The sequence below is a fragment of the Schistocerca cancellata genome, chromosome 9, assembly GCF_023864275.1.
Source record: "Schistocerca cancellata isolate TAMUIC-IGC-003103 chromosome 9, iqSchCanc2.1, whole genome shotgun sequence".
Taxonomy (NCBI): Eukaryota; Metazoa; Arthropoda; class Insecta; order Orthoptera; family Acrididae; genus Schistocerca; species Schistocerca cancellata.
In genome coordinates this window covers 340,006,142-340,019,545 of record NC_064634.1, presented here as the reverse complement: position 1 = coordinate 340,019,545, position 13,404 = coordinate 340,006,142, and the positions used below count along the sequence as shown (strand labels likewise).

The window sequence follows — 13,404 nt, the reverse complement described above, 5'->3', positions numbered from 1 at the left end:
TCAAACCCCGGAGCTTTAGACTTTTAGTATCGCTTTGCCTTACTTAGCTATCAAGCGAGATGAGAAAAGCTGTTAATGAAACAGAAAATTACTAAGTGGCATTTAATTAATATTCGAGGGCGTGCTGAAAAGTAATGCCTCCGAATCTTTACGTGATAACTCGTTAAGCTCTTTATACAAAACAAACATTATTAAGATTCCACTTCTGTAGCCCTCATGTCTATTTATTTGCAGCCATCTTCGGTGGAGTGTTCCGAATTGTAGCGTGTAACATGATAGTGTGTAACGTAACTACGACAGTCTGTGAGCCACAGCCCGCTGTAATAGAGTCCCGTATTCGAAGACGCGTCTACACTTCGAGCACCCTCTCCTTCGGATAGACAATGTCAGACCACACACGAGTGCTGTTGTACCTTGCAACAATCCGAGGCCTTCGGTTCACCGTCATCGATCATCCTCCATACACTGCCGAGCTGGTTCTATCCGATTTTCATATGTTTCCAAAACTCAAAAAACACCTTCGAGGTCTTCTCTTTGGCAGTGATGAAGCGGTGCAAGCAGAGGTGGGATTGTAGCTCCATCAACAAACTCAAAACATTCTAGTGACGGTATCAACAAACTGGTCCCACGTTGGAAGAAATGTACAGGATGACTATGTTGAGAAATCAATTTGAATGATGAATAAAGATGTAGAATGTTGATAACGTTTGTTTTATTTATAAAGCGTTAAGAATTTTCACTTAAAAAATTCGGGGACATTACTCACTAGAACGACCTCGTAATACAATATGTGCGAAATACCTTAGCTTAGTAATTGAAACACTAAGGACGACAGTGAGACTTATGCAAAAACAAGAAGCACTTCATGCTTTTGCAGGGAAAGATTACGATAATTTTGCCACTGCTAAAGTGATATTTTAATAGCACATCCTGAAAAAACTGTTAAAGTTTAAACTGTATTGGACTACCATAGCAAGTAGGTCAACGTAATGTGGAGTAATGAAAGTCACTTTTCCCTCTGTTATTGTAATTATGTATATCATTGTTCCTTTTGGGCTGTAGTGGATCATTTACAACACATTTCGGGACGGAATAAATATATTGTGAAGCAGTAATCATAATGCCCAAATACTTAAACAGATGTCTACAAGATGATCGTGGGTGAGCACCACATATTATTCATACAGCACTTTTTTTTTAACAACGAAGACATTCTTTCTTAAATATGAGTTACCCCAGAATACTATTCCATACGACATTACTGACTGAAAATTCGTAAAATATGTCAGCTCACTGATGTGTCACTCCCCAAGACTTGGTATAATTCTTGGTGCAAATGTGGTTGAAATAAGTTGTTTTAGGAGTTCCAAAACGTGCTTTTTCCAGTTTAAATTATCATCAGTATGGGCAGCTAATAATTTTGAAGCTTCCACCGTATTTATTATTTCCTCACCATCTGTTACACTTCTAGTATCCCTAGATTTGCAGAACTGAATATGATGCGTCTTTTCAAAATAGAGGGTGAGACCATTGGCAGAAAACCAGTCAATGATAGTTTTAAGAACATTGTTTACAATTTCTCCTGTTTCTGTACGTATGCTTGAACTGATTACAATTTAGTGTACATGAAAAAGAAAAACAGTAGACCTAAGACTCTTGGGGAATCCCATTTGTGATTTCTCCCCAGTCAGAATCATGTCACCAGACTATATTGGTTGAAAAACTACGTACAACTTTCTGCATAATTTTGGGTAGAAGTGACATTATCTTGGCTATACCATCAATCTCATAAAACTTCAATTTATCTTGGAGAATACTGTGACTCACACAGTCAAATGCCTTAGACAGATCGCAGGAAATGCTGGCTGGTGCTATTTTACTGTGTAATGCTTGTAAAATTTGGTTAGCGTGTAAATGACATTCATAGTAGAGCAACTCTTCTGAAAACCAAACTGTGAGTTTATGAGGGCATTAATGTTTATAAAGTGAAACACTACTCTAGAATACATCAGCTTCTCAAAGATTTTGGAACATGATCGTTTGATCATTTGCGGATAGTAGAGTATTGAAGCCATTTCTACACTACTGGCCATTAAAATTGCTACACCACGAAGATGACGTGCTACAGACGCAAAATTTAACCGACAGGAATAAGATACTGTGATATGCAAATGATTAGCTTTTCAGAGCACTCATGCAAGGTTGGCGCCGGTGGCGACACCTACAACGTGCTGACATGAGGAAAGTTTCCTACCGATTTCTCATACACAAACAGCAGTTGACCGGCTATGCCTGGTGAAATGTTGTTGTGATGCCTCGTGTAAGGAGGAGAAATGCGTACCATCACATTTCCGACTTTGATAAAGGTCGGATTGTAGCCTATCACGATTGTGGTTTATCGTATCGCGACATTGCTTCTCGCGTTGGTCGAGATCCAATGACTGTTAGCAGAATATGGAATTGGTGGGTTTAGGAGGGTAATACGGAACGCCGTGCTGGATCCCAAGAGCCTCGTATCTCTAGCAGTCTAGATGACAGGCATCTTATCCGCATGGCTGTAACGGATCCTGCAGCTACGTCTCGATCCCTGAGTCAACAGATGGGGACGTTTGCAAGACAACAACCATCTGCACGAACAGTTCGACGTCGTTTGCAGCAGCATGGACTATTAGTTCGGAGACCATGGCTGCGGTTACCCGTGACGGTGCGTCACAGACAGGAGCGCCAGCGATGGTGTACTCAACGACGAACCTGGTTGCACGAATGGCAAAACGACATTTTTTCGGATGAATCCAGGATCTGTTTGAAGCATCATGATGGTCGCATCCGTGTTTGGCGACATCGCGACGAACGCATATTGGAAGCGTGTATTCGTCATGGCCATACTAGCGTATCACCCGACGTGATGGTATTGGTTACACGTCTCATTCACCTTTTGCCGCATTGACGGCAGTTTGAACAGTGGATGTGTTACGACCCGTGGCTCTACCCTCCATTCGATCCCTGCGAAACCCTACATTTCAGCAGGATAATGCAAGACCGCATGTTTGCAGGTCCTGTACGGGCCCTTCTGGATACAGAAAATGTTCGACTGCTGCCCTGACCAGCACATTCTCCAGATCTCTCACGAACTGAAAACGTCTGGTCAATGGTGGCCGAGCAACTGGCTCGTCACAATACACCAGTCACTATGAATTGTGGTATCGTGTTGAAGCTGCATGGGCAGCTGTACCTGTACACGCCATCCAAGCTCTGTTTGACTCAATGCCCAGGCGTATCAAGTCCGTTATTATGGCCAGAGGTGGTTGTTCTGGGTATTGATTTCTCACGATCTATGTACCCAAACTGCGTTAAAATGTAATCACATGTCAGTTCTAGTATATTTGTCCAATGAATACCCGATTATCATCTGCATTCCTTCTTGGTGTAGCAATTTTAACGGCCAGTAGTGTATCTGTTGATCTTTAAGCCGTAGGTGATATTTTGTTTTAAGCCCTGGGCACGTTATCTATGTAGATGTTTAAAAGAGGCGGAGTCTGCGCATTACCTTTGTCTAACTCCCTTGTTCTTGCTAACTTTTGAGGCAAGTTATATGCGTCTTCGTGTGTATATTTAAGTTTGACTGATCTCGCTCGGAATCGTACTAGAGCAGCGACTCTTACTTGCACGTCCTCTTGGTTTGGCCGACAGGTGCTGGAGTGCCATGCGTTCATCTGCAAGCGCGAGATGGCGGCGAACGCTCTGGTGCGGTGCTGCTTCCACGCGTACGCCGACTCCTCGTACGCGCGGCACATCGACGGCTCCGGCGGCGGCAGCGCGTACGGCACGCTGCGCTCCACTCAGGGAGGAGACTCCGGCCCGGGGGGCGGCGGGGGCGGCGCCGGCAACAGCGACTCGTGGCGACGCAGCACCCTGTCTCTGAACCACCACTCCAGCGCGGGGGCGGGCGGCACGCTCACCTCTAACGCCTCCGCGGCCAGCGCGCTTTCCGGAGCCACCGATGACGTCAGCATCTACAACGGCGACGAGAACCACAAGGTGCGTCACCGCGAATCTGTTACATATGGGTTACACACTCTCCGTCTTCAGGCCACGAGTGGCCTACCGGGACCATCCGACCGCCGTGTCATCCTCACTTGAGGATGCGGATAGGAGGGGCGTAGGATCAGCACACAGCTCTCCCGGTTGTTATGATGGTATTCTTGAATGAAGCCGCTACTATTCGGTCTAGTAGCTCCTCAATTGGCATCACGAGGCTGAGTGCACCCCGAAAAATGGCAACAGCGCATGGCGGCGTGGGTGGTCACCCATCCAAGTGCCGACCACGCCCGACAGCGCTTAACTTCGGTGATCTCACGGGAACCGGTGTATCCACTGCGGCAAGGCCGTTGCCTACATGGGTTACACACTGATCAGAAACGTGTTTTACGAGGGACTTTCGATAGGTAATGCGGCACTTTTGTTTCCTGAAAGCAGGTTGGTTTTATTCAGAATTACGCCATGTTGTTCCTTACTCTTTTGGCCACGAAACCCTATTTTTCAACATAATCTCCGTTCAATGCGACGGCCTTACGCCAATTTGCTGAGTGGGCCTGCATGCCCGAGTGGTACCTCTCTATTGTTCGACGTCGCAGCCAACGTCTCGCTGCGTCAATAAACTCTCCATCGTCCACTACCCGCGGAGTGCGTCTTTCATTCGGGCGAACAAATGGAAGTCGGAAGGTGCGAGACCCGGACTGTAGGATGGATGGGGAAGAACACACCTTTGAGTACTGCAGCTTGTGCATCAGCATTACCAACATAGAGTTCCAGTTCAGAAGCGAGTCTGCCGATCACCTCGAATGCCAATGTCGTACTTTCCAGCGTTGTAGCAGCTGACCGGCGCACGGGATGTCGGACAGGTTTTTGCTACCTTTTTGCGATGATGAAAAACGCCTCTGCCAGAGACTCGCCGTGTTTATGTTCACTGCCATGTCTCCGTAGACATTCTGTAGGCGCCTACGAATAGCTACGGTGCTGTCCGGCAAAAGAAAGTAAATGACAGTTCTTTGCTTGGAACGCACGTACGTTACAGACGTCATTTTGAAGGCTGCATCTAGCGTCACCAGATATCGGAACTTCATGCAACCATTGGGGTTCAAGCGGGAATAATCCATGAAGCTGCACAACAAAGTCAGCATTTTCTCCACAGAAAGTGGCCAAGAAAAAAATGTGTTGATTTATTGTTCAACTTCCGTCGTACTTCTTGCTTTACTTTATCTTTATTGCTATCGAAGATCAACACAAAAATTTCAAATTGTTCTCTTTTTCTCTTTCAACATACTTTCACCAAATTCTTAGCAGTGTTGAATGGACTACACTTTTTGAAATTCTGAATGTAGTAACGATAAAATACAGGGAGCGACGGGTTATCTACCACTTACACAGAAACAAGAATGCACTTAGGAGGGCTATTTTCTCAACATCTGATTGGTCGCGAAGTGGAAACTGCATAGAAGATCGCAACTGTTTCATTACCTAGGCCGCGCGGGGTAGCCTTGCGGTCTGTGGGGTCTTGCCACGGTTCGCGCGGCTCGTCCCGCCGGAGATTCGAGGCCTCCCTCGGGCGTGGGTGTGTGTTGTCCTTATCGTAAGTTAGTTTAAGTTAGATTAAGTAGTACGTAAGCATAGGGACCAATGACCTCAGCAGTTTGGTGCCATAGTTCTTACCTTAAATTTCCAAAATATTCATTACCAGTCAAAAGCTAAACCTTCTAGTTGCTATTCTACGCTAGCTCTTTATTCTCGCGAAGTAATGAGTGCTACATACGGGCGATCTCAAACTGTTTCCATATTTGTAGACTGCCGGAAGGCCATTGACACCGTTCCTCACAAGAGACCCCTAATCAGATTGCTTCCCTATGGAGCGCCACTTGAGCTGCGCGACTGAATTCAACATTTCCTCTCAGAAAGGTCACATTACGTAGCAGTCGACAGAAGTGATATCCGACGTTCCCCAAGGAAGTATTATAGGCTTCCTGCTGTTCCTAATTTAAACGATGTAGGTCACAATATGAGGAACCTCTTAACTTGTTTGCAGATGGTTCTGTCATTTACCGTCTTATAAAGTGATCAGAAGATCAAAATAAATTTCAAAATGATTTAGACAAGATATTTGTTTGGTGCGAAAAGTGGCAGTTAACCCCAAATAAAGAAAAGTATGCCGTCATTCAAATGGGTACTACAAGACATTCATTAAATTTCAGTTGTGCGGTAAATCGCAGGAATATAATTGCTGTCAATTCAACTAAATACCTAACAACTACAACTACGAACTACTTAAGTTGGAACGATCACTTAGATGATGATGTAGGGAAGGCAAACCAAAGACTACATTTTATCGGCAGAGCACTTGGAATATACAAATGTAATGTAATGTATTGCGAATACACAGAAAGAAGGATCCTTTATTGTATGATTATATGATAGCGGAACAAATACTGGTAGCAGTTACTTCTGTAAAATATCTGGAAGTATGCGTGGCTAACAATTTGAAGTGGAATGATCATATAAAATTAATTGTTGGTAAGGCGGGTACCAGGTTGAGATTCATTGGGAGAGTCCTTAGAAAATGTAGTCCATCAACAAAGGAGGTGGCTTACAAAAGACTCGTTCGTCCTATGCTTGAGTACTGCTCATCAGTGTGGGATCCGTACCAGATCGGGTTGACGGAGGAGATAGAGAAGATCCAAAGAAGAGCGGCGCGTTTCGTCACAGGGTTATTTGGTAAGCGTGATAGCGTTACGGAGATGTTTAGCAAACTCAAGTGGCAGACTCTGCAAGAGAGGCGCTCTGCATCGCGGTGTAGCTTGCTCGCCAGGTTTCGAGACGGTGCGTTTCTGGATGAGGTATCGAATATATTGCTTCCCCCTACTTATACCTCCCGAGGAGATCACGAATGTAAAATTAGAGAGATTCGAGCGCGCACGGAGGCTTTCAGACAGTCGTTCTTCCCGCGAACCATACGCGACTGGAACAGAAAAGGGAGGTAATGTCAGTGGCACGTAAAGTGCCCTCCGCCACACACCGTTGGGTGGCTTGCGGAGTATAAATGTAGATGTATATGTACAAGAGGTCTTGTAAAGGGTCTTCCTATACTGTGTTTGTTCGTCCTCTGCTAGAGTACTGCAGTGTTGTGCGGGATCCTTACGAGATAGGGTTGACAGTGGGCTTCTACGAACCTCAAAGAAAGTAAGCTCGTTCCGTATTACCGCGAAATAGGGAAGTGAGTGACACTAAAAGTTCAGTGACAGAAAAAAGATAAATTCTGTTATCTGAACTTTCATTGGACGACATAAGATCGAGATCGTCACTGATATGATAAGCGAGTTGCGATGGCAATCATTAAAACTGAGACGTTTATCGTGGCTGCGAGATCTTTTTACGAAATTTCAGACATCAGCTTTCTCCTCTGGAAGATATTTTAGTGTCGGCAGCCTACATAAAAAGAAATGTTAATCATAATAAAATAACAGAAGTCAGACCTTGTACAGAAAAATTTAACAGTTGATTTTTCCACGCACTATTAGGGAGAAAGGAACGGTAGAGAAATAGTCTGAAGCATGTTCGAAAAACGCTCTGCTAGGCACCTAAATGTGAACTGCAGAGCAGTTATGTAGATATAAATGGAGATTCTCGCTGCCCCGAAATAGGCATCTGCAGTTGTGTGGCTCCAACTTCCCAGTACCGTTTCATTGAAGGCAGCTGCTTGTGCTTTCGGGCAATCCTGTACGGTGGTACGCAGTTCATTATCCCATCGTAAAAGCTGCAGGAACGTCTTTGTGCAGCTGCAATGTGCGACCGAACATTTTAACGAAGAACAACAATGCCAGATGACAACATTCCTCTTCGGTTGTTCTGAATTGCCCTTCGTAGATAATTTTTTACAATCACCTGATCCACTCGCTGAACAATGTCTTCGGATGACAGTCGCCTGTATAATGAACTTCAATACGTCCTGCTTCAAAGGTCCTGTCCTGTTGTCGCACTTTGCTGTCACACATGATTGTTACGTTGTGTGGGCTGCATGAATCAGGTGTAATCCCTCTGCGTGAAGAGACCGAATGACAGCACTGGACGGGAGACACTGATATTCTAGTCGTCTTTATATGCTCAATGTGCGCTCAGACCAAAAAACTGCGGTGTGACGCGGTCGACGTGCACACTAGAGACGCTATACAAAACACTGCGCAAAGCATCATCGGATTTTTCCCTGTGGTTGTAATTTCACGACCAGTCAGTCCTTGAAAAGCAATGCCCTCGTATGAGATTTGTAAGACATGAAACAGTAGTGGTAGTTGAGATGGAAGTGAGACAAGTTTGTAGCCCAACCTCGATTTACGCTGTCTGTGTAGTGAGGAAGCTATGAAGGAAACAAGGAATAGAAGTTGAGAAGCAGTAAAAACTTAAGAGATTTGCTAATGACATTCTAATTGTGACAGAGGCAGCGAAGGACTCGGAAGAAACGTTGAACGGAATGGATGTTCCTTGAAAAGAAGTTGTAAGTTGCACGTCAAACAAGGTACTGGAATGTAGTCGAATTAAATCAAGCGATGCTGAGTGCGTTACATTAATAGATGTGACACAAAAAGAAGTCGATGAGTATTATTTGGGCAGCAAAATAAAACGATGGCCGAAGGAGATTACATAAAATGCAGACTGGCAGTAGCGTGAAATGCGTTACTGAGAAAGAGAAAATTACTAAAATTTAACTGTGAGGAATTTTCTGAAGATTTTTGTATGAAGTGTAGCCTTGTATAGAAATGAAAAGTGGGCAATAAGCAGTTGAGACAAAAAAGAAAGGAAGCTTTTGAAATTTGGTGCTGTAGAAGAATGCTCAAAATTAAACGGGTATATTTGGTAACTAATGAGGAAGTACTGATTGGAATCAGGGAAAACAGTTTATGGCACAATGTCACTAAAAGATGGTTTAGGACATATTATGAGGTACAAACGTATGGTCAGTTTGGTAATACAAATAGAGGGAGGTGAATGTTGTTGAGGGAGTATAACATTGGACTAGTGGAAGCAAGTTCAAATGGATGTAGGCTGCAGTAGTTATGCAGAGATGAAGATTGGAGAACTGCATCAAACTGATCTACGAGCTGAATACAACAACAAACAACATGCTTTCAGCATTTGATTGAAGACGTCCCTCGCATAATTTAGGCCCCTTAACTCTGATGGTTAGTATCTAATTACTGATTTCACAAGTTCAAACAAAATATCACTCTTTCCGTTAAAAGAGCTCACTGATCGCTTTGGAGCACTCTGGATTGTGTAGAACCGCTACCAGGCGGTCATGGCCCTCCCACCGCTGGAGTACGTCATAGCAGAGTGTATGCGCCAGTCGGTTGATGGAGTCAGCGCAGTTAGGCTAGTCGACGTGGAAACTATAGGATAGGAAACAAGGTGTAGTGTTTGTACATGCCCCTGGCCACTGTCCAGCGTGTCTACAATGCATGGTGTACCGCAGTCATGTAATACGTCGTAAGAACAGTTATTGTAAAGAGATCCTAATTGGCAGGGGCGCGAACGAGTGCCATGCCTAGTGAATGACAATCAGTTTTGAAACCTTGCAGGTATTTCTATTATTAATAAATGGCCCACCTCAACCTGTTTCCTAGTGAATAATGTATAGGAAACTGTGTACAGTGCAGATTTGGAGTTGTAGCAAAAGGACATTGCTCTCAGCGACAAATGAAGCTGTGCGTCCACCAGTGGACCAAACAACACAGACACTGGATGGCAACTGAATGAAAACCTGTAACATGGTCCGAAGAGTAGCGATTTTGTCTTTTTTTGATGATGCATGTGCCCAGATGGCTAACTGAAATGAGGTATAGTCAGGCAGTATTGTTGTTGTTTGTTTGGGGGGGGGGGGGGTGGTAAGAGACCAAACATCGCGGTCATCGGTCTCACCGGATTAAGGAAGGATGTCGGCCGTGCCCTTTCAAAGGTACCATCCCGGCATTTGCCTGGATCGATTTAGGGAAATCACGGAAAACCTAAATCAGGATGGCCGGACGCGGGATTGAACCGTCGTCCTCCCGAATGCGAGTCCAGTGTGCTAACCACTGCGCCACCTCGCTCGGTCAGGCAGTATTGATTTTGTGATGTTTTGCATGTATATTTTGCTCCATGACTCATTCTAGATACCGAGAATGTGGGCCTAGATGATCATTTCCAGCGTTCTCCGTGACCAGATGTACCTTTGCTTCTACGCCTTCATGACTGTGTTGTGGGCATGCCCGTCTTCCGAGTCAACAGCCTTGTTCACAGGGTTGCACGTAAATTCTTCTGGTTTTATGGACACTCGGTCACTGTGCCGCACCTCAGCTGACCCATTAGTACTTCAAAATTTTTTGGAACATTCGTCCAGGAAAACAGCGATTTATTAATAGTATAACTTATTTAGTAAACCCTTTTAGATCTTCTCAGAGATCATCATCATACTTGATGGCAGTAGATATCGCTGGCGTGGACCAGGTCCGATCGTGTGATGCGCAGAACACTGCAATCACGACTGTGTTTACTAAATAAGCTGTTAAGCCTTAATACTACAGAAAATTTGTGGGGCTGTTTGGATCAGCGTTTGAATCATAGCGGTGAATTTGGATGCTACACGAGTTTAATCTTCAATGAGTGACTTCATGTATATATGGCGTTCCAGGAGGTATTTTTGGATGCTCTTCTTCGCTGAATTAAGGTGTTTATCAACGTTAGTGACGATTTTAAACGGTATTTGCGTGTCTCCTGACGGTCACTAGCTTCTTGGACACTGTGCTTATTAAAAACCCAGGCATGATGGCTTGAATCCGTGCTTTCTTTCGAGGCAGCAATGCTACAGGGGTTGAACAAAAATATGAAAATTCCGCGGGCAGTTCATGCTTGAAAATAAATACAAGTGTTAGGCAAGACTGCAGGCTGCGCTGTGATATTTCACCACAGATGACACCTGGGAAAATGTGCTCAATACTTCGCAAGTGTCAGTTATGCTCAGAACAGGGTCCTGTCTAGTTGTGATTGCACTAGGTCGGAGCTCATTGATTCGAAAGTGGACGAATCGTTGCCCATCGTATGGTTGGTGCTTTTGAATCCTAGGTAGTCGAAGTGTTTAGTGTTTAAAAAGGCACTATATGGGAGATTTGTACCACATGACCGGCAGTAGTGGCCGTGCGGATCTAGGCGCTACAGTCTGGAGCCGAGCGGCCGCTACGGTCGCGGGTTCGAATCCTGCCTCGGGCATGGATGTGTGTGTTGTCCTTAGGTTAGTTAGGTTTAAGTAGTTCTAAGTTCTAGGGGACTGATGACCTCGCATGTTAAGTCCCATAGTACTCAGAGCCATTCAAGTGATCGTGACGGACGGTAAATGAAGGGGATTGTGACGAAAAATTAAACAGTTACGAAAGTCACTGCTGAACTATCTCGATAGCCAACCCTGTCAGCACCAAAGCAACCCGAAGTGCCCTCCGTAAGTTGGAAATTTCTGGGCGAGCTATTATTCCAAAACCACTGAACAATGCGCGTAACGGGAAAACGTGATGTCGAAGCCGCAAAACCTTTACTATGAAGCAGAGGAACAAAGTCATTTGGTAGGACGAGTCTCGTTTCATCCTGTATTCAACTTCTGGCCGAGTTTACAACCCAAAAGTGAAAAATAGCAGGAGTTCGTGGGTCATGTGGACAGCCCTACAGTGGTATTTCACGGGCCCCATGTTTACTACGCAAGGTTGCGTTACTGCCAAGGACCACGGGATCATTCCGGCTGATAAGGTCTATCCCATGGTACAATGTTTGTTCCCCGATGATGATGCTCTGTTCCATGATAACGAGGAGCCTGTTCAAAAAAATGGTTCAAATGGCTCTGAGCACTATAGGACTTAACTTCTAAGATCATCAGTCCCCTAGAACTTAGAACTACTTAAACCTAACTAACCTAAGGACATCACACACATCCATGCCCGAAGCAGGATTCGAACTTGCGACCGTTGTGGTCGCGTGGTTCCAGACTGTAGTGCCTAGAACCGCTCGGCCACTCCGGCTGGCGCGCCTGTTCAGAAAGCTCGCATGGTCCAGGACTGATTTTGCAAGCACTAGGATTGCATCTACCTTGGCCACCATAATCTCCAGAACTCATTCTTTGTGGTCTACTTTGGAGAGCATGGTGTACGTCACTATACGCCTCCTATCATCGTTACCTAACCGTTATTTTGCAGGAAGAATCGTGTAAAACAGGACGTCAAGTTATCCATTCTGAGACGAATGCAAGCTGTTCTCAGTGTCAACCGTTTTCCTACAGAGTACATCACATGTTTTGTGTTTTCGATTTTGCCATATTTTTTTCCATCCCCTGTACCTCCAAACCAGGAAGGTGTGTGAGAGTACGTACAGGTAGACATAGTTGCTGAGGGCCGCGGACGCTTTGCAGGTGTGGGTGGGCAGCGGGACGCTGGAGCGCGAGGAGGTGTACGGTGGCGGCTCCTCGACGGTGCGAAGTTCACGGTCGCAGCGGCCGCGACAGGTGGTGGCGCCGGTCAACGCGCCGCCCCCGCCGCCCACGCCCAAAGAAGAGAAGGCCAGCAAGAAGGCCGCCGCCAACACCAAGGAGCGGAATCGCCGCAAGAAGCTGCTTGGTAAGTCACAACTCCACATAACGCTACAGTAATCGTAAGGATAGTCTAGTAACGATTCTCGTTGTCAGTACATTAATGCAGAGACACGTTAGTACACTGCTGGCTATTAACATTGCTACACCACGAAGATGACGTGCTACAGACGTGACATTTAACCGATAGGAAGAAGACGTTGTGATATGCAAATGATTAGCTTTTCAGAACATTCACACAAGGTTGGCGCCGATGGCGACACCTACAACGTGCTGACGAGGAAAGTTTCCAACCGATTTCTCATACACAAACAGCAGTTGACCGGCGTAGTCTGGTGAAACGTTGTTGTGGTCCTTCGTGTAAGGAGGGGAAATGCGTACCATCACGTTTCCGACTTTGATAAAGGTCGGATTGTAGCCTATCGCGATTGAGGTTTATCGTATCGGAACATTGCTGCTCGCGTTGGACGAGATCCAATAACTGTTAACAGAATATAGAATTCAGGAGGGTAATACGGAACGCCGTGCTGGATCCCAACGGCCTCGTATCACTAACTGTCGAGTTGACAGGCATCTTATCCGCATGGCTATAACGGATCCTGCAGCCACGTCTCGATCCCTGAGTCAACAGATGGGGACGTTTGCAAGACAACAACCATCTGCACGAACAGTTCGATACGTTTGCAGCAGCATGGACCTTCAGTTCGGAGTCCATGGCTGCGGTTAGCCTTGACGTTGCATCACAGACCGGAGCGCCT

General features: G+C 45.4%; 1 protein-coding gene and 1 pseudogene across 1 annotated transcript in view; one reads left to right on the top strand and one right to left on the bottom strand.

Annotated features, from left to right (window-relative positions):
* LOC126100376 (uncharacterized) overlaps positions 1 to 13,404 on the top strand; it is a 105,226-nt gene that overhangs the window by 40,996 nt on the left and 50,826 nt on the right. Inside the window, exons 2-3 of the mRNA XM_049910984.1 lie at positions 3,691 to 4,038; positions 12,470 to 12,674. Coding sequence (XP_049766941.1) covers positions 3,691 to 4,038; positions 12,470 to 12,674 — 553 coding nt within the window. The remainder of the gene's footprint in view (positions 1 to 3,690; positions 4,039 to 12,469; positions 12,675 to 13,404) is intronic.
* LOC126102237 (5S ribosomal RNA) lies at positions 4,276 to 4,393 on the bottom strand (annotated as a pseudogene).